The sequence below is a fragment of the Truncatella angustata genome, assembly GCF_020726525.1.
Source record: "Truncatella angustata strain MPI-SDFR-AT-0073 chromosome Unknown BKA67scaffold_4, whole genome shotgun sequence".
Lineage (NCBI taxonomy): Eukaryota > Fungi > Ascomycota > Sordariomycetes > Amphisphaeriales > Sporocadaceae > Truncatella > Truncatella angustata.
Genome location: NW_025763384.1, coordinates 2,912,423 through 2,932,659, shown reverse-complemented (window position 1 = coordinate 2,932,659; position 20,237 = coordinate 2,912,423). Strand labels below are relative to the sequence as shown.

Below are 20,237 nucleotides of genomic sequence, written 5' to 3'. Positions count from 1 at the left end.
GAAGGATATTGAGGCGACCCGTCGTTCAAGCAGCTCGTCGTTGCTTGCGGTTCCCAACAGGCGCGGGAGCGGCGGCAGCAGCGTCTGGTGGCTGTTGCATACCACCAGCCATGTTTCGTGCTGCGCCGAAGAGGCCCCATCCTTTAATGACAGCAAAGACAGGAACGGCAGCCCACAAGATCCAGCCACCGTTTCCGAAGAAAATAACCGCAACAACACTGGCCCACGTGACCCACACGATATCCCACATGTACTCGGTCAATCCGGGTGCGCTGAGGTCTTCGCCGGCTGTCTTCAGGGCCTTGGTCGATGGATCATATTTGGGACGCCCCGTAGACTCTAGGATATACTCGCAGGCGAAGGCCGGGATAGAAAGAAGGACGTAGAGCCACAACGATCTGCGCTTGAATAGGAGGTTGGCCAGTACAAACCACGTGTTAACAATCAGGGTTCCCAGATGGAGATTTTTGAGCGACTCTGCGTTGGACTTGGCCCTGTCCTTTCTCGCTTTTTGCGCCATGCTTGACGTTGGGACCCGAATCTCCAAACAGGCTGGACGAGTTGAGCAGGTCAGTGAGAGTTGGACGAAGGTCAAAGGTTGTGTGTGACGTAAGTAAGACCAGCTAATTGTTTTTGGCAGTTTTCCGAGGCTGCTTTTGCCAAATCACAGAAATGGGCCCAGGCTGCTGCTGCTGCTAATCCGGACCACAATGGCAGTGAGGCTTGTCGATAGTGCAATAGTACGCGCGTGAGTGCAACGCGCGTGAGTGCAGAGCGCGGGGAGGTTGGATGATCACAAGCGGTAGTTATGTATGTACTGTCGCAGTTCGGACATTTGATTGATGGTGAGGCTGAAGTTGAATTTGGTGGCAGCGGACCAGGCCATGTGACTGGCCATGGTCATTTTTGGTTAGGCGCTCACTGGCTGTTGCTCTGCCAGGGCGCCGGGTCTCGAAAGACGGCGTTTACCCAAGCGGCCAGCCAATCAAAGAGGCCTGCCGTCAAAGTCACCACAACATCGCGAAGCTTGGACGGCAACTAGGAAACGCCTGTCAACCCATCCATCCCACCTTGTGCCTAGGGTTAACTTTGTGAAGGACTGGAGTCAAGTGCTAATAATCGTCCCTTCCCTTCCCTTCCCATCCGTCGGACCAGATTCCATTTTCTCGAACAGAGAGGGCAGAGGGACTAGGGGGGATCTTGACGCAGAGAACCGTCACCATTTCAACTTTTGCGACACGCCCAGCCCCATCACCATCGCCATCACGACAGGCGGCAACCGTAACGACAAGGAATGTTGCTGCTCGTGCCCAACCTTCCGCTCCCATTCACGTCCAATTTCAGCCAAGTATATGCTTGCGTATGCTTGTTCAGGGAAATCACCACTCGCAACCTGCGCCAGCCCTCGCTCCTTGTGCATCCCACCGAGTACCCGTCCACCGTGCCTGACATGTTCTTGTCGTCTTCGTCTTTCCAGCTCAAGACCATTCAAGCATTCTAATCCCATCGTCGCGCCAGCCCTTTTGCTTATCCCAACAGGCCTAGCTCCCGTGTTCGCGGCCATTACAAATCGCACTCAGCATCGGCGCCATCATCTCCAGCCGACGCAGCCGCCACTTCGAGATACCCAGGGGTCAATACCGGAGTCTATGGTAGTTCATCGCATCAACAGCACCTCATGGCCATGAGTCAGTAGCCATTGTGTTAACACACCTCCTCTCCCATCATTGACAGGCAGCCTCCATCATGGGGCTCACAGCTCAAGCCGTAACCGGCCAGCTGAGACAGCTTGTTTACTACCATCTCGACAACATAAATTACGAAAATGCACTCTTTTATGCAGAACGACTCGGCGCACACGACCCGCGCTCCAGCGAGACCGCCTACTTGGTTGCCTTGTGCTACTTCCGCCTCGGCGATTATCGGACTGCCTACGATTTCAGCAAGCCTCTCGGATACAGAGGTGTACACCTGGGGTGCGCCTACATATTTGCACAGAGCTGTCTCGTTCTCGACCGTTACAGGGACGGCATCGCTGCCTTGGAAAAGTCAAGAGGTCTATGGACCAACAAGTTCAGCTTTGGAAAGCACGGCGCATCGACTCGAGCACCAAATCCAGATTCTGCCAGTGTCGCCTGTCTCCTTGGCAAACTGTACAGGGCATACGAGGATAAGATTAAGGCTGCACTTTGTTTTGAGGAGTCCTTGAAGATCAACCCTTTCATGTGGGATGCCTTTATGGCACTGTGTGACATGGGCATTCATGTCAGGACACAAAACATCTTCAGACTGAACGAGGCATTGTTGCAAGGATTCGAAGAGGAACAACAACAACATGGTATCCTGGCCGAACAAAATGGGACGAACCCATTGGAACCAGTGCTGCTGAGGAAGGCAGCTCAGAGAATACCTAATTTTGGCCCTGCAGATCCATTCGATTCCCAAGGTTCTGCTGATGGTAACGGTGCGCTCACTGGCAACAACCTATTATCGAAATCCATCACCGAGAATGATTTCATGTTAAAGATCAGTGCAGCTCGTTCTAGAATGACAGCTGGCAATGTGCCGGTGCCGGAAGGAATGGATACACCACCATCAATAAACATTAGCCATCCTCCCATAACTCGGAATGGGTTTCCTCCCGAGCCTCCACAAGCACCGGTGCGGAGAACGAGGAATGCCCAAGCTCTGGAATCGACTCTACTCGATGCGCCTCCCAAACCCACCTCCCGGCTTGGTACGCGGCGAAATCTGCGGGCTCAAGAGAAGGTGCAAGACGAGCAAATTTTGGACCAGCCACCTCCGATGTTTAGGGCCTCGACTTCTGCAGTACCCGGGGTCGAGCGTAAGCGAACCGTATCTGGTCATCCTGTCCAGCCACGACAGCCGTCGGAAGAGCCTGGTGCACCACCAAGAAGAAGCACGAGAATAAACATGTTCAAAGGCACAAACACAAAAGCCAATTCTGGAGCTTCGACAATTGGAGCTGGGCCGACTCGGGAATTGAAGAAGGCTAGACCCCCGATCTCGAGGATCATGCGACCAACTTCTGCGACGGGAACCAGTGTCGGTAGAGCAGTCAGCGGAAACCGGAAACCCGTAGAAGGGCACGGAATGGATGTCGATCACGCCGAAGCTCCAAGGATTAAAGAAGCACATCCAAATCCCCCGGTGACGAAGCCGGTGGAGTCGGACAATACCAAGGTCGAGGAAGCCTTGAAGTCTCTGCTCAGCTTATTAAAACCTTTTGGCTCTGGATACTTGGCTCTGTCGCAATTTCAATGCCCTGATGCCCTAGTTGCATACAACTCGCTTCCTTCCGGTCACAAAAATACACCTTGGATTTTGTCTCAGATGGGCCGGGCGTATTACGAACAAGCAGCATACGGCAAGGCGGAGGAGTGCTATAGAAAATTACGTGTTCTGGTACCGAGCCGTCTTGAAGATATGGAAATCTATTCGACCATTCTGTGGTTTCTCAAGCGAGAAATCGATTTATCTTTCCTGGCTCACGAATTGGTCGATTCATCATGGAATAGCCCACAAGCATGGTGCGCCCTTGGCAATGCATGGTCTCTGGCACGTGATCATGAACAAGCATTGCGTTGTTTCAAGCGTGCAACTCAGCTGGATCCCAAGTTCGCCTATGCTTACACGTTACAAGGGCACGAACATGTTGCGAACGAGGAGTACGAGAAGGCCCTCACAGCCTACCGCCAAGCAATTTCGGCTGACCGCCGCCATTACAACGCATACTATGGTATTGGTCGCGTATATGAAAAGCTAGGCAACTACGATAAGGCCTATACCCACTTCCATTCTGCATCTCTTATCAACCCGACAAATGCTGTCTTGATATGTTGCATCGGAAATGTGTTGGAGAAGCAGCGCCAAACAGTCCAGGCGCTACAATATTTCAGCAAGGCTACAGAGTTGGCACCGAATGCTGCCCAGACACGATACAAGAAAGCCCGTGCTTTGTTAGCATTGAATCAACTAGAGGCTGCCCAGACGGAACTTGAGATACTCAAGAACCTTGCGCCTGATGAAGCCACGGTCCATTTCCTCCTTGGAAAACTCTACAAATCCCTTGGTGACAACGGCTCGGCGATTAAACATTACACCATTGCTCTCAATCTGGACCCGAAGGTTTGTCTAACTCTCCACAAGACTCTTTTTCTGTGCATTGTACTAACTGGAAAACCAGGCGAATCAACAGATCAAGGAGGCGATTGAGAGCCTTGAAGATGATGACAGCTATGAAGATTCCATGATGGCATGATTCAGGGCATGATGCTTTCAGCTTTGCACGCCTGCAGAGTCAAGCGGTTTTGTATTTGCTTCGTTTCAGCGGCATTGGCTCGGTCTGATGCATTTAAGGGCGGAAGAGTATCCCCGGGCTCTAAGATTATGAGGTAACGAGACCAGACGGGATGACTTGATGGTCTGAGCATGAAATTGATTCGGCATGGCAAAGGCGTTCAGGTATTGACATCAGGAAAGTTGCGGAAGCATTACATGTTTCAGGACTACATAGGATAGATCCTACATACGGTGTTTTTACCTATAGGCAGGTAACAGTACTTTTAGGATCGTGGGTCTTGTAACTTTAGGGAAGCTACTGATGCTGGTTTGGAGGGCCGGATTGTACAGAGAATCATCAGTACCCGTCTCGACACAAACTAATATGAGATATCAAGAAAGACCAAAGCTCATGCTTTGGTCGATCTCATGGACTTTCCAAAGATTTTTTTTAGCTTCTTTTCTCTGAACTTATCTGGTGAATTTTAACACACCTATCCTCTAGCTCAGAGTACTTTTAGAAACACTCGACTTACGAATCAACCAGCAACAGAAGAAGAAGAAAACCTGTAGTTAGTAGCAGCCCCGTGAGATGTTGCAATGCGCTTCTAGCTCATGTGACTGCCCGTGTCATGCAAGTTGCATATGCATCACCAAGTCCCGCTTCATGGAAATAGGAAATAGACCAGGGTAGTGATTGTCGTCCGAGAAGTGAGCTGTTTGTAGTGAAGTCGTGGGAAAAGGTCCGTTGATACCAGCTAAATAGTAGATTGCATATCCGTCTGAACAAGAGCAACTGTCCTGCCGGTATTTTGCTCTTTGCAAAACCAAGTATCACTTTCTTTAAACCTTACGTGCGGCATCAGGTGGGCGACTAGGCGACGCGTCGCGGGTATTACCTGCTTCTGACATGACCTCCCACTAGCTTCATTGCCGTTGCTGCTCATCTTCATGAATGGCCGAAATATGCTCTCTTCTGTCCCATGTCCAACCGAGTAGCAATACTACGCATCGACTTTCATCTTCCTCCGGGGACTCATGTAACCTTAATAGTTATTGATGTTGTTTGCCAAAGAAAGCACGGGCCATGCACCCACCCTCGCGTTGCGGCTGCGGCTGGTGGTGCACTGGATTATAGCGCAGAGCACGGGCCATTTTGATTTGGGCAACTACATAGGCGAAAAGCCCAGCAAAAAACAAGAGCGCATAGCAGTGTTCCTGCGCCCCGGATCAGACACTTGATTTGAATTAACAAACCACCCCAGACAAATGCTGATTTTTGGAAGATCAGCCAGGCAATTGCAACCCCAAAACAGACTAGTGCCCCAGCAGCACAGAATCAGTCCACGCCTTACAATCAGTAGCTGCAGGGCCCCCCATCACAAATAAATACTATCCCCCGTACCCTCTACGTCTACTGTTTCTCCTCCTTTCCCCTTTACAGCAATCAACACAAATCCATCTCCATCAATCTTCTTGACGCCGCGTCACCAAGCATCTGCATCCACTTTCCATCGACTAAACACATCTTCACACACTACTCATCCATCAAGATGACTGGACGTAAGTTGCATACTATTTGTTTTTGTTTTTATTCGCGTTGCAGTCGCATCCCATCTACGCGTCGCATTGGGTATGGTCGCGGTTCGCCGGCGTTGAGTGGTCACTAGCGGAGGGGTTTTTGGCGATGGCCTCACTCGCTATCAGCGTGACGCGCCTGGTACCTCCAGACACTGTGACCTCAACCCCTACGACGCGTCTCTTGACGACGATGCAACAGGCGCTCTCTCGTCCACTTCATTCTGTCCAGGTCATGCATGCTGACTTATATTCTCCCCCATAGGCGGCAAGGGCGGCAAGGGTCTCGGCAAGGGCGGTGCCAAGCGCCACCGAAAGATTCTTCGTGACAACATCCAGGGTATCACCAAGCCCGCCATCCGACGTCTCGCTCGTCGTGGTGGTGTCAAGCGTATCTCAGCTAGTAAGTTCTCTTGTCTACACTGCCACATACTAGAACCCCTCTCGGGGCGCTGGTTACTTTTCGAACAAACGACCAGATACTAAACAGTGTTTTCTCTGATAGTGATCTACGAGGAGACCCGTGGTGTCCTCAAGTCCTTCCTCGAGGGTGTCATTCGTGACGCCGTCACCTACACCGAGCACGCCAAGCGCAAGACCGTCACCTCATTGGACGTCGTCTACGCCCTCAAGCGCCAGGGCCGCACCCTGTACGGTTTCGGTGGTTAAGCGGATACTACAGTTCTGCTTGCTTTTTCGGCGGTAGGGGAGGGAAACTACTACCTACCATAATTGTGATTTGACATGGTTTGGCATGATACACTCATCGGCGTTTTTCTGGCACAAAGGGGAATATGGTCACGCGTATGATTTGATTAATTTGCGGGCAGCCTGTCGGTGGACCTACTTCCAGGAAATGGAAGGGGACCGACCAGAGCACCAGCCTAAAGCAAAGCTACATGATACTCAATATATTGACGCGTTGCCTTGATGCGGCGCTGCTATGAACATCATATCCTGTCTTGTTTGCTGTGACTTTTTGCATGCTTTTGTTTGTAGGGTATTCCAACGTCTCTCGAGGCGTTGGGGTATCTTGCTGCGATACTTGATACGCGGTTCCAACGCCACCTCAGGCAGTGCTTACTTGGTGCTTACCATGGTTCCATGCTCACAAGTGAGGGGAGGCATTTAATCTCTGGCTACGCCGTCCATGACTGAGGCTGTTCTATCACGACTTGTTCAGGCCTCTTCCACAAAATGTACCTCGATGTACCAAGCTACTGAGTGACCTCCCAATGTTTTCGCTGAAGAGCATGCACCGGCGTGGGTATCGTATCATCCATCATGGGTAATAGCGCATGAGTCGCGATGGGTATACACGCCGTACTGATGCTCGTGTTCAGCCTGAACCGCCTGGTATCAGATGTGGCGCCTCTAATTGCCAACGGCGACTTCCCAACAATCGCTGGAACCCGCTGGGGCCCCTCCCCAGTGCTCGAGAGAGCCGTATGCCGTTGTTGATTGCCCTGTTTCTTTGAACCCCCTTCCCTTGACTGTAGAAGACGTCTGTCTGTTTGTCCTTTTCCGTTCGTTCTCTTACAAATACTTGCGCCCCGCGGCCGCGATCCTCTGGCGGAAGACGGGGCTGGTGATCTCCTGGTTGAGGCGGTAGAAGGGACTCATGCTGGCCTTGACCCAGTTCTCGTAGACCTCGGTGAAGAAGTTCTTGACGGCCTCCTCGGTCTGCGGGCTCGTCGGGTTCGCGCCGATGCTCGTGCTGGAGCGCGACGACGTCGAGGTCGAGGTCGCCGCCCCCGTCGAGGACGAACCTCCGGTGGGCGGGATGGGCTGGTGCAGCAGCAGGAACTTGGTGTTGCTCGGCGTCATGAAGCACGAGATGTACGAGTTGAAGAAGCGGTCGATGTTCTTGAGGTACCTGCGCGAGAGGTAAGAATAACGAAGAGGAAAGCAGTCCCGGCTGATTTTCTTTGTATGCTTGGGTTTCGTCATATGGGGAGCAGGGCAAGCCGGTCCCGAAAGACTGGACCCTGAGGAGGGGAGGGGAGGAGAATAAACATACATTTGACCAGTCCCCCATTGCACCTCCTCCACGATGTCGAGCGATGAGTGGACGATGAACTGGTTCATGTGTCGCGACTCGTCGCTGAACCGCGACAGCCCGTCTCCGCCCTGCTTCGAGGTTCCGAATTCGTGCTCGAAGAGCGGGTTGTCTTGCGTGCCGATTATCACGAAGTAGTACGACATGTTGGGCGAGCTCCGAAGGAATGGCAAACGATTCGGTTGGTTGCAGTCAGGTGCAAGATGGATGCTGTCACCTACCGCACTATCATTGGCGGTCTGTCTGCGGCGGAGGGGGAACCGCTTTGCGCCGTTCTGGCACAACTTCTCAGCTGTGAGCCTGGGAAGTCGAGAGACTGACGAGAGACAGATACCGGTTCGGGTTCGGGTTCGGGTTTAGGTTTGCGGAATCCTCTCAACTTTGGCGCCGGCTTGGGAGGACCTCGACTTCGACCTCGACTGCGACCTCGAAGCTGGAGGGTCTGAGATTGGGGCCCCCGGCCGTCTTTCGGTTTCCCCCCCACTCCTCATATGACCCACCTGTCGCTCCAATCAGAACCCTGTTCCTGCAACTGACAGAAGGAAGCTTGTTGGGGTGGGGCTTTCGAGCTTACCTAAATCTTTCTACTTTGATGCATTCTACATGACCAGCTCACAAACACCTTGAATACCTATCTGTGACAAAATCTTCACAAACAATACATAATGCGGCTCTTAGACGTAACTCAAACATCTATGAGACTGGATTGTACACGCCAGAAAGACAACAACTGTTCCTGCTCAATGACCCAGTCAAAATACGCCGCCAACGGATCTTGGCACTCAGAATTATCATCGAAGAGCCTGACCTTCTCTCGTATGGCAAGCATGGATCTGCTTCCTGTGTAGCACATGTGAAGCATGCGTATTCTGTCCTATGATTTGGGCCCATGTGCGGATACGTCGCGGTCGTGGATGTTCCGTATATTTGTAGGCGTGACTGGTGCGGTTAAGATGGATAGGGGTTAGATATAAGAGAGCATACACCACGGATAGTATGCCTGGGACGCAAGTATTGGCCACTCGTCCTCATTCTTACCATCACTTCCTTTGACCTTGTAGAACTGAGCATCATCCGTAAGCCCTCTGATAAGTCAAAGCCTGGTTATAAGCAGCCACTTGGAGCTCGACGGCCAGATTCTCAGTGGTGTCGTAGTATTGTGATTTCCTGGTGCCTTCGTTTGGCAGGACGTAGACTGCCCCCCATTTGTGGTAGGGTTGGGGTTTAGGAGTTGCGAAGAAAGCAAAGTCATCATCATCTGAAGGTTTGGCTAGTCTTCATCTCAAAGATTGTCAGAAGTGAACGCAGGATCCGTCACATCAAAACCGAAGTACTGAGGCTTCGGTCACTTAGGAGCCAGCTTACCGCGAGGGCCAGCAACCGCGCGGGTTTCATCAAGTCACTGATGACCTTCATGTTTTTGGAAAGCATCTCACCTCCCTCACTCAGCCCACAACTGACGAGTGAAAGCCAGGAAGTAACACCTCCAGGCTACTGAGGACGCTGTTGCGTGTAGGTTGGTTGTGCTTGAGAAATACACACCCTAGTGACTCGTCCACTGATAAATACGTCGCTACTAACGTTAGTTACTACGCTGTATGTCCAACTCTCCACGGGGGACATGCTATCAGCTACACATTGTCGGTAGGTATCCTTGACGGGACCACATAGAGCAATAGAAAATGAATGTAGCTCAGTATCTAGAAATATAGCCCACCATCTCGCGACAATACTATGGGTATCCAACGCTTTCTTACAGTGTCTGAACTGGCGGTATCAAATGCCTTCCATGATGTCAAAATTATAACCCACATCCTGCAGGGATCCTCACGGGGAGTGCGCATTTGTGATATAATCTCATATTGAACCATGAATTCAAGCCCAACCTCCAATCGACGTTGACGAGTAACATACATTGTGGTATGCGACATGACGGAGAAACCCAACGACTCCAGGATGTATAAAAGGCACTCCATCCACGGTATATATTCTGGAGCCGCAGCACGACCATGGCAACTCCACATATAAGTATGCAATCGTGATATCTGAACAATCTGGAATGCGACGTGAATATTGATCAACAGGGGAACCGAAAGCACAAAAAGCTCATTATGCGCATTTCTGTTGCAAAGCAGCACAAACCACGAACACAGGGCACTTCTTCTACACTTGCTCCCGTCAGGTGAAGAATAGTGGGGTGAAAACTTTTAGTGGAACATTCCCTAGCGGTTGGACGGAGCTGTGGAGATGCCGGGGGATGCACTGTGGCTCGTGCGGGAAAGCCGACTCGACTCTACTGAACTTTTTGAGGCTTTCCGACGCCAACTTTCGGCCGCTGAGATTCTGGCAACGAAGGGGGCAGTGCGATCACCGACCAACCCAAGACACACACACACGCAAACTTACAAACGATGTTCGGCTTCGGCGCATTCAGAGCGACGAGTCCGCTCTCCAGCGGTCTGCTGTGGTATGTTTTATGACGTCCCGGGGGAGAGAAAAGATGCGAAAGCACACGAGGCGTCGGGGGCTGGCGGGAGAGAGTGTTTGCTGACATTCCCCTTCTTTTTCCAACAAAACAGGAAGATCCCATGGCGCCTGTCTAAGTTCCAGAAGACCAGACAACGAAGAAGACTGCGGGCCGTCGACTCGGTCGTCGCGACGCTGGACGCGGCGCTGGCCAAGCGCGGGGAGTCCCTCAAGAGCCTCGAGGTCTGGAAGCAGGAGATGCCCACCGAGGCCGAGATGCTGCCCAGGGACAAGTACACCATGTTCGACCGCAAGGAGAAGAGGTATAGGAAGGGTATTCACAGTGAGTGTCTTTCCTCCCCCCCCCCCCCCCCCCCCCCGTTCTGCTCCTCTGCCTCGCCCAGTAATTGGGGGAGGGGCTTGCAGGTCAAGATGGGCTCGGGATCTTTCCATTCGGTGCTAGAGCGTTGGCTGACCAAGATAACCACAGAGCTGCCAAAGTGGACCAGAGTATCGCAAAGACTCAACCCTCCTGGTTACTAAGGTGTTGGACAGGATATGGGCGGAAATGCACGTTGCCATGCACCGGCAAATCGGCTCGAAACGCAACAGCAATTCACATAGTAGAAGCATTATTCACCGGCACGGCTCGAAGGAGCGGGCGGACATCGTTGGGGGTCCAGCAGGGCCGCAGAAGAAGTGCAAGGCACGTGGTCGGCACCCAGCTGTACAATATTGTAACAGACAACTCGAGCTTCAAGATTGAGCTCGCTGTACATGAACAAATAGAGCAGTGGCTCGGCTTCAGCAGCCGAGGGATACGAAATCTAAACAACAAAATCAAATAAACCTTGCTTTCCATTGCTTTTCGTGACCCAACTTCCGAGTTTCTGGCTCAATGTCCCTGAGGGTATCTTTATATCAATACAACACACCGTAGTCAGATAGAATTCTGCGCGACTATCGTAATCTGCCGTAGTCTCTCTCCATCTGGTCATCACCCTCATTGTCCCGGTTTCGCTCATTGTCCATCATTCTCTCGGATTTGATGGCACGGCCCAGACCGCCTCGACCCTCGTCATAGTCGTCGCGGTACTCGTCACGCACCTGGCCGCCGGACTTACCACGACCATACTGGCGGCCCTCCTCAAAGCCGGGGTCCAGGTCCGTCCGGATGACGCGCTCGTCCAGCTTGGTGCCGCCGACGTACTTGAGGCAGTCGAGCGCATCTTGGTGTGTGTAGTACTCCACGAAGCAGAAGCCGCAGGGCGTCTTCTGGAAGCGGTCAAGGCCCATGATCAGGCGCTTGATCTCGCCGCACTTGGAGAAGAGATCGTATACTTGCTCTTCGGTTGTGTAGAAGGAACTGCATGACGCCTTAGTACTTGGGGGTGCTGTGATTCGGTGCACGGAACAACAGGTTTGAGACGGTCTGGCGACCAATGCAGGCATCGGGGCAAGACTGTGGGCAGTCACAGCCTCTGCGCCCGCCCTACTCCTGAGGAACGGTGAATGGGCGGAAGGGCTTACAGGTTGCCAACGTAGAGTGTGGTGGCATTGGCCAGAGGATCCTCTTCGGGCTTCTCCTCTGGCTTTTGGTCAGCCATTTCGGAGTCTCCATCTCGGTCCTCCCGACCACGATCAGTCCGCCTGCGCTTGTTGTTGTTCTGGAATCCCGGGTCAGACTCGAGGTCACATATCATGTGCAGCTTAGCGGGCTGTGTGGACTCACCCTGCTTGTGTAGTAGGCACTGGGGCGGTCCAGTCTTTCGACTGTATTCCTGAAGCCTCCGCGCATCGTTGTTAGGCGTGCTCTGCAATGAGTCCCCGGGGGAGCAAGTGCTGGATTCGGTAAGTTGCAGAAGTATGTGAGAGTTGCTTGTGGGCGTTTGATGAGAGGCCGAACCAATGAAAGGAAATTGACTTGATGAGGAAGGCTGAGAGAGGCAGGCGGGCTTTCCTGGGAAGCTCGGGCCGTTGTGGGAAGCTTTCAGTGAGGTGCCAAGCGCTACGGAGCACTAACTAACCCAGACTACTGTATGTACGCTTCGGTACGCAGTAACTGCAGTGCAGTACAGAACGTGTGTAGAACGCGTCGCGCTGGGAGGGGGGCAGGTTTCAAAGCTGTGAGCTGCGAAGCTGCTGCCGCCAAAGGCAGGGATCTGGGATCTGGGGTCTGGGGGACTGCCACTACTTGCTGCTGCTAACTTCAGCTACTGTTTTTGTTCCGCCAAAAAAGTTCAACTGCAGGCCGCATGCGCTAGAGCTTCAGTTCGAGTCTCAAGACAGTTTACATAACATAACTTAGTTGTCAGCAGGGCGAACTGGGCAATTCCCAACCTTCCCTTAATTACAGCAGCGCAGCAAGCCATTGACCAACGCAACCTGCATCCAACAGACCCCCCAACCTCTCCAGAAGCGAGACCCCCATCTTTCTCCTTGTCCAGGCAGAATATGCACTTTCGATAAAGCCGCGAACCATTCCGCTCTCACCGTCGAAAAATGCCCAAGATCAAAGGCTACACGCCTGCCTGGCTGGACAAACCAGCTCCGGGTTCCAACCTGTTTTCACCCTCTACAGACGAGTCCAAGCGCTCTGCCTTCTCCTCCCAAGCAAAGTCGAAACCCGGCCCCACGCGCACCATCGCTCGCTCCGGATCCCAGGTCTTTGTCGCCGTCGGGAAGGAGGTCAGATGGGCCGACCTGATCGACTTGAAAGAGAGATGGCACGACAGAACAACAAGAGGCCGCTCCGGGATCAGCGTCAAGCACGAGCACCATGACGAGCTGCTGCGAGCTGCTGCTGAAGAGGACTACGCTGGCTTTCGAGTGAGTCGCCTCTGCGCTCCGTGTACCCTTTCGATATTTTGACTAATCCTCTAGACCATCAACGTTCCTGTCGGGTCTGATATCAGCCAGCTGGTCATTTCGCCGTTCGCCGACTACCTGGCTGTCTTGACCACACACACCATTCGTATTTGTGCCGTCCCTGACCTCTCATATCTTTCGCAGCCTAGCAATGAGGTCATCAAGCCGAAATGGTGGACTCTGGGCCCGACAACCCATGTCGTCGACCGTTCTCCCGTCGCGTCTGCATTATGGCACCCGCTGGGAGTCAATGGCTCGGCCCTCGTGACCGTCACCACTGATGCTGTCGTGAGGGTCTGGGAACTAAACCCGCTTGACCGATGGTCCTTCGACAAGCCTACTTTAACCATTGATTTGATCAAGCTGGCAGACGGCACGTCGCTAGAGCAGAACTTTGCTGCTTCCACCGACACCACGCGGAAAGGATTCTCGGCCGACTCCTTCGAGATGGATGTCGCTTCCGCCTGTTTTGCTGGTAGGGGTTCCGGTGGCTGGGCTCCCATGACGCTATGGGTGGCCATGAGGGAAGGGGACGTATATGCCCTCTGTCCACTACTCCCAAGCAGATGGTCGCCGCCACCCACTCTGATCCCGTCCCTAACCGTGGGTATCATGGCCAATCTTGCGGCCAACGAAGATGACCCGGTCGTTTCCCAGGGCGCAAAGCTGCTGACCCAGCAGCAACTCGACTGGATGACCGACATCGATAATCAGGACCCAGTCGAAATAGACGGACCTCTAGGAGAGCCGCCGGCCGAGGTATACACGCGGCCCACCAGACCAGGGATAATCCCGCGGTTGCAAGGGCCATTCGACCTGGAGATGAGTCCTGATACTGAGGATGATCTAGACGTAGAGTTGACTGACATATTCACAATTGGACAAAAGCTCGACACAGATGAACTCATGATGGGCGAGGACGAAGAGCTTGAAGTCGACGACATGGATCACGAGGGCTTGTCTCTGAATGTTGTCTGCCTTTTATCATCAAGCGGCCAGTTGCGTATTTGTCTTGATGTGGAAGGCGTCCAGGCACAATGGTTACCACCCCGAAGCAAATCCAGAATTATCAGACAAGAGGAGGAGCCTATACCGGCTTTATTAACATTCCAGACGCTTGATACCCTGGGCAGTCTAGAGATGGCCGAAGATGCTTGGCCAATGTTCAGCCCAGATGTCACATCTCGATACGCATTCTACGTTACGAACACTGCCAGCATCACCTATATATCATTGTCACCTTGGGTATTCAGGCTAGAAAAGGAACTCCAGAGCGACTCCGAGGCTGGGTCTGATTTCAGGATCGACTTGCTTGTGAAGGGACAAAGTTCAACCCGCGAAAGACTCCATAGGATCCCAGTCGAACCATCTCAGCCTATCCCGGCAGTAGTCGCAATCCGCGACCCTGACCTTGGCTACATGCTTCTGACAGCCACTCCGGATGGGCCCCTCAGCATCATGTTTGAGATGCCGGTAGACGACTTCGAGCCAGTTGGTTCTGCCTCGCCCGTCGTCATTGAGAAGGATGAGGCACAGCCCCTGGACTTCTATGAGCCACGTCCCACATTCCAGGCACCACATATCTTCGAGAAAGGTTCAGCATTGCCTGAATTGCTTGTCAAACTCAACACTAGCAAACACAAGGCTATTGTACACCAGGAGATTCGGCTTTCGCCCGTTACGCTGCAGGTATTCACCGATGCGCATCAGATTCTTAGTGGGGAGACGCATCGTCTGGGCACCGCAGCATCGGAGCTATTTCGAAGACTTGAGAACTTACAGCTCGAGCTCAGGAAACAAATCTCCAAGGCCAACGAAGTCAAGTCCAGAGTCGATGCCATTACAGGAGAAGATCAAGCAGGCGAGCCAGAAACAAGCAGCGCCGCTGTCGAGCGGAGGCTCCAGGCCGCCAAGGAAAGAGGAGAAAGACTCAGCCAGCGCTTGGAGAACATGCGCCGCACTGTCGGTAAGGCGACGACGCGCGAGCTAAGCGACAAAGAGAAGGCATGGATTGGTGAAGTGAAGGGTATGGATGCCAGCATCACTGGCTCGGGCGGCCCGCCAGTGGACGGTTCATCACGCTTCAAACAGCTCGGCAATAGATACAATGAGGCTCTACACCTGAAAGAAGAGCTTACAGCGCAGGCAGAGAGCCTCGCCAAGCCGTCTGGCAATGGAGAAGAGTCGGGTGCTTTAGCGCCTGATCTTCGTATCCCGACGGATCTCAGACGAAATAAAATCAGCAATGTCCGTGGGCTTCTGGAGCGTGAGACGGCATTAGTAGACGCAGTCAAATCAAGGCTCGAACGACTAGCTGTCACCACTTAGGTATTCGAGCGACGGGACATTTGGACACGGGATGACGATTGTGGGAAGGCTGTTGCTCCCCTAAGGCTGGTAATTGCCGTCAGGCAGTGTCATGGAAGATGGTGCACCCTGGATTAGGACTGTCGATCCCGCGTGTCTCTTACCCGGGCGCATGGAATCATTGGCAGCCGGTGAAAAATCTAGACCAATCACGGACAATGGAACCACTCGACCCGGCTATCGCATCTATCATACATATTAAGCCGTGGCCCCCATAGAATCCCTCAATTGTTGATCACTACCACATCGAGCGATAGTGGCGATTTCTCCCAGCAGCGACCCGCGAAGCATGGGCCGTGAAGCCTGGAACACGAAGACCCGACCAATATGAGACGAATCATTGGTAGCCTCGCGATTGGCAGTAGACGCGTTGATGTTGTCGTAAAACCTTAATGTACCTTGTTGAACATTCAGACAACACTGTCACGTTGACAAGGACAATCAATTCACACACGCCAAGTCGCAGTTTCTTTTGTTATTGTTGTCGCTGGGATTATGTACAGTATTTGCCTGTTGCATTGGAAGCTGATGGCGTTCTTCATCGATGCGGCTGACTTGGTCCCAGAAAATTTCACACGACAAGGACTATTTGACCTCAACGTTTCCCTTATCGAACCTGTTCTTTCCATTTTCGATGCGAACATGTCTGTGGACATCGAGAACAAGTTGCTTCTCTGTCTCTGTACTATCATTCATTTTGAGAGTTGATTTCGTACCATGTTCCCGGATCTTGGGCAACAATGATCGGCGTAACAGCTACCAATCAATTCTCAGAGCCTTGTTTCTTTTCTAGTGGTTGAAATTGTACGTTGATGGTCAAGGATATGGGTCCTTATATCATGCGTTCAGTCCCAAACAAATCCAAGAGGCGGCAATCGGCAGCTGTTGACATGCTCTAGACACGGGGAAGTATGAGCTTCACGAGATACCAACTGAATCAAGGCACAAGGGCAAGCTTAAGCTGCATCATGGCAGGCTGCATCCTCCCGATGACTGCTTGATTGTACTACTGCGTATTTCTGTGATTGTCTAACAAAAGCATTGGATGGTGTTTGACAGAAGCACGTCTGAGATCCTCTAGCGGTACACCGGTTCAAGTACCACGTCATAAACAAGCTCACTACCTTGCCAGTCACTATGGTAACACAGCATGATCTCGAGATGCAGAGCGCCCTGCAAAAAAAAGCCTGTCCTTTAATTACCAGCATACCGCATCATGACTACCGCCCTGTCCAATGAATGGTATTTCAGTCTCATGGTATGCCCGATTCAACCTTGATTCGGAATATGACGTGGGTACTTGCAGCTACCATCCACATATAAATACACAGAAGTTCCCGGCCATTACCAGTTTTTTATTTTAAAAATTGCCCAACAATGAGAACCCATGTTAGTTCGTCTCTATAGTCTTCTCGCTCCCGACCTTGACCGTTCGCAGCCTATCACGCCAGCAATTATGAAGCCATCCCAGTCATTTTCTCTTGTATTCGATTACAGGAGCCAAATTATCGGTAATCCCACCCCAAGTCACCACTAATCTGTGTATTGCCTCTAACAGCGAAAAATCTATGTCCAGACAACTGTGAATTCATTTCTAACCAGGATGATACAATTTCCATCACCACTGTGAAAGAGCCTTCTGGCGGTTGGAAAGCGGTTGCAATTCGCTCGAATGACGAAGAACGTGACGCCTTAATCTCCTCTGAACCGTGCGATTCTATTCAGAAAGCCTTCGAATCTCTTCACGCCAAATCTGCGGAGGCTACCGCAGTCTACATTAAGACAAATGGCTATGGCCAGTTGCCAAGTTACAAGAAATCTGAGGACCTAAGTGATGACGATACGGCTTCTGTCATGTCCGGCTCTGAGCATTCTGCAGCCACGAGTGTCGCGCTGTCGACCTGGGAGAGTTCCGACGAGGAACTGGTCACGCCAGCCTCATCATCTAAACCAGACAGTGCATCCTCTAAGAGTTCCAAGAAGAACCGCAAGCGAGGCAAGACTCAAAAAAACCGCAAATACGAGAGTGAGACAGACGACGAGCTTGCTGACGACGGGCCCATCCGTCAGGCCATAAACCCGGTCCGTCACCCAGCAGGTCGTGCAGTAGCACGGCCTGCACCTCAAACTGCTGGCTGGACAGGACCCCCGCAACCGCCTCCCCCCATGTACCGCCCTGGAGCTATGCCAGTACTACAGCCGCCTCCTCCCCGACCAAGCATGGCTTCGGGACCATCTGGTCCCCCGACTCCAGCTGCGCAAGTACCGCCCCCACCAGGTTTTCGACCAATGGGCCCAGGGGTCAACCCACGTCTCTTCGATACGCGGATCACGATTAACTGGCTTCATCACAGCGAACAGCGCATATTCGAATCATGCAGAGCTTCGATTCGGGCCTTACAAGACACCACAGTAGCGTATGTCCGCGGGCACATGGACGCGTTCGACAATGTCACTCCCCTTGATCACTCGCCTACTAAGATTTGGACCCTAAGAGCCAACATCAAGCGAGCTTTCTTCGGCAGTGAGGCTTACGACATGAGTGGTTACAGGGGCGACGACCTCACTAAGCTGTTCAATGTTCTGGGCAAGAACGACATCCCCAGATTCGAAATCGAGGTGGACTATGTGCGTCCCCCTAGCCCGGGTCATGCCATGACCCCGGGTAACGCTTCTTCGATGCAGTAAGAAGGATGTCCGAGGTAATTCGAAGTGCAGGTGGCGTCGAAATATGAGGCTTCCGCATTGAAGCCCCAAGAGGAAAATGCGAGTCTGCTGCTGAATGTCAGCCAGGAGCAGGAGGCATTCTCTTGAGGAATGCATATGCAGACTAGCTTGGTTCTGACCGGTGATGAAATGGCGGTGACCGAGTGAGCCCGGACAGTCAAACTGCAACACAAGTTTCGGTCCCCAATCGTAATTATTCGCAAATGGTCTTGTGAGACGTTGTACGATGCAACAATGGGAGTGACGGACCCGAAACTCTTAGGTCATTTCTTGCGTTGCCCGCAAGGTCAAACCAGTGTTTAACACACGATCGGGAAGCGGCATATTCAATCTCTATTTCAAGTCATACGTTTGTCATATGTGGCGTGACTATCCACGACGAAATTTTGCTTTGACCACCCTCTTTTGACTAGGTTCGGGACCGGTACCCAAAATCAGACAGCGGTGTCTCTCTGCACACACTCCTTCAGTCGCCATGTCTCGTTGGATTCGGAGGATTGGGCATCATTTGATTGGAGAATTTTGGCGTTCGGGTGTGCCTTCTTTACTTCAAGCATGCCACGCTTCCCTGTTGGTATAACTGCTCGACCTGAGGTGTGAAGGGGGAAGTATGGAGTTTAACACCCCCCACGCGTTATCATTCATTTCGTCTCAATTTCCTCGGGAGTGCCAGCTTTTCGTTATCCGTCGTCGTTTGGATTTCATAATTTCTACACTAGCGATTGCGAAATGTTTCCTTTAGCAGGGAGCCTCAAGCTCTAAGTGGGTAGACATTCAGGGCTACAGACTGAAAAGGGGTGGCCAGTGAGCATATTGGTACATAGAGGACTGGTTTCTCTAGACTGGACTATAGCTAGAGTATTGGTATATGCCTGCAATGCAACAAAACGTTATTCGCTTGAACTGCCTTCTCACACCGGGCCGTGCCGATTGGATGAATATGTACTGCATGCAACACTAATAGACCATTATTGCTTTGAAAGAAGTATGCCGAGACTGTTTATTACCAGAATTGACATACCAGCCGGGCGAATGCAAGGTGAAGCGTCTGATAACCTTGACAATATATGCACACCTCGGTAGGAAGCGGTGAGCGACTCATGCAGCAAGGTTTTACTGCAGAGTATACCGGCCGCGCCGGATCAAATGCATGCCCGAGCGACCATGACGACGAAAAGGACCAGCTCATGCACGTGGCTTCCCACGGGTGGAAAACAAGAAGTAAGTCTCACCACCATGCTTACATCGCGGGTCTCACCTTCGCTCACCGAAACTCTTTTTTTCTCATCGCTTATCGCGTATTCCGCGTTCCCATCTTCACCGCCCTGGGAAATTACCATCAAGGATTGTTCAAATCTGATAGTGAGCAGCAGCTCCCTGGTGATTCCAAAATGCAATCATAATAATCACGCATTGCTCTTCCCTAGACTTGCTGCATTCCCCACGCTAAGACCATTTCAGCCGACCGGGAGATCTCACGATAGTAATGGCGAGCTCCATGTCTCTCTCTCCCGCCCGCCCAGGTGACCGGAAATACATCTTGATAGGCACCGTAGAAGCGATGAGAGACTCCCACACAGAAGAGACATGAAGTAAAATAGAAAGGAAAAAAAAGGCAGAAATGAAACCTCACGATTTACCCCGGAGACCGATCTTTTCGGTCCCCTCTCTCCTACGCATCCTGGCTATCGATCCCTCGGTGAGACGTGAAAGCCAAGCCCCGACCGAAGATGAAGACATCCCACGCTGGCCCCCCACGCGGACCGCGGCTCTTTCTTTGTTTGTTTTTTTCTTCTCTTATCCCGAAGGATCGCTAGCCGCGCCATCCGAAGAAGTAAATCTTGACATTATATAGCACCATACCTTGCCC

General features: G+C 52.2%; 8 protein-coding genes across 8 annotated transcripts; 5 read left to right on the top strand and 3 right to left on the bottom strand.

Moving 5' to 3' along the window:
- Positions 1-25: 25 nt before the first annotated feature.
- BKA67DRAFT_658902 (uncharacterized protein) lies at positions 26-520 on the bottom strand (the record flags this gene model as incomplete). The annotated part of the gene is made up of 1 exon (XM_046107363.1): positions 26-520. The coding sequence occupies one exon, from the start codon at positions 518-520 to the stop codon at positions 26-28; it is 495 nt and encodes a 164-aa protein (XP_045958887.1).
- A 1,226-nt stretch (positions 521-1,746) lies between these two features.
- Positions 1,747-4,282, top strand: BKA67DRAFT_535929 (uncharacterized protein; the record flags this gene model as incomplete). Its single annotated transcript, XM_046100082.1, has 2 exons — positions 1,747-4,149; positions 4,208-4,282. 2 exons carry the CDS (start codon positions 1,747-1,749, stop codon positions 4,280-4,282), a joined length of 2,478 nt encoding a protein of 825 aa, XP_045958886.1.
- A 1,865-nt stretch (positions 4,283-6,147) lies between these two features.
- BKA67DRAFT_516590 (histone H4) lies at positions 6,148-6,549 on the top strand (the record flags this gene model as incomplete). Its single annotated transcript, XM_046097828.1, has 2 exons — positions 6,148-6,283; positions 6,386-6,549. Coding segments are annotated over 2 exons (300 nt in total), but the record flags the coding sequence as incomplete, so codon positions are not given.
- Positions 6,550-7,416: 867 nt separating this feature from the next.
- Positions 7,417-8,510, bottom strand: BKA67DRAFT_623871 (Sedlin; the record flags this gene model as incomplete). The annotated part of the gene is made up of 3 exons (XM_046105514.1): positions 7,901-8,510; positions 7,646-7,756; positions 7,417-7,570 (listed from the first exon to the last, which is right to left on the bottom strand). Exons 1-3 carry the CDS (start codon positions 8,083-8,085, stop codon positions 7,417-7,419), a joined length of 450 nt encoding a protein of 149 aa, XP_045958884.1. The 5' UTR covers positions 8,086-8,510.
- A 1,840-nt stretch (positions 8,511-10,350) lies between these two features.
- Positions 10,351-10,948, top strand: BKA67DRAFT_658898 (mitochondrial ribosomal protein L31-domain-containing protein; the record flags this gene model as incomplete). The annotated part of the gene is made up of 3 exons (XM_046107362.1): positions 10,351-10,406; positions 10,519-10,748; positions 10,896-10,948. The coding sequence occupies 3 exons, from the start codon at positions 10,351-10,353 to the stop codon at positions 10,946-10,948; spliced, it is 339 nt and encodes a 112-aa protein (XP_045958883.1).
- Positions 10,949-11,365: 417 nt separating this feature from the next.
- On the bottom strand, positions 11,366-12,513 carry BKA67DRAFT_646314 (uncharacterized protein; the record flags this gene model as incomplete). The annotated part of the gene is made up of 3 exons (XM_046105908.1): positions 12,138-12,513; positions 11,936-12,072; positions 11,366-11,867 (listed from the first exon to the last, which is right to left on the bottom strand). The coding sequence occupies exons 1-3, from the start codon at positions 12,201-12,203 to the stop codon at positions 11,366-11,368; spliced, it is 705 nt and encodes a 234-aa protein (XP_045958882.1). The 5' UTR covers positions 12,204-12,513.
- Positions 12,514-12,907: 394 nt separating this feature from the next.
- Positions 12,908-15,601, top strand: BKA67DRAFT_535924 (nuclear pore complex protein An-Nup82; the record flags this gene model as incomplete). The annotated part of the gene is made up of 2 exons (XM_046100081.1): positions 12,908-13,234; positions 13,289-15,601. The coding sequence occupies 2 exons, from the start codon at positions 12,908-12,910 to the stop codon at positions 15,599-15,601; spliced, it is 2,640 nt and encodes an 879-aa protein (XP_045958881.1).
- A 1,255-nt stretch (positions 15,602-16,856) lies between these two features.
- On the top strand, positions 16,857-18,328 carry BKA67DRAFT_658895 (uncharacterized protein; the record flags this gene model as incomplete). Its single annotated transcript, XM_046107361.1, has 2 exons — positions 16,857-16,898; positions 17,243-18,328. 2 exons carry the CDS (start codon positions 16,857-16,859, stop codon positions 18,326-18,328), a joined length of 1,128 nt encoding a protein of 375 aa, XP_045958880.1.
- Between the last annotated feature and the right edge of the window lie 1,909 nt (positions 18,329-20,237).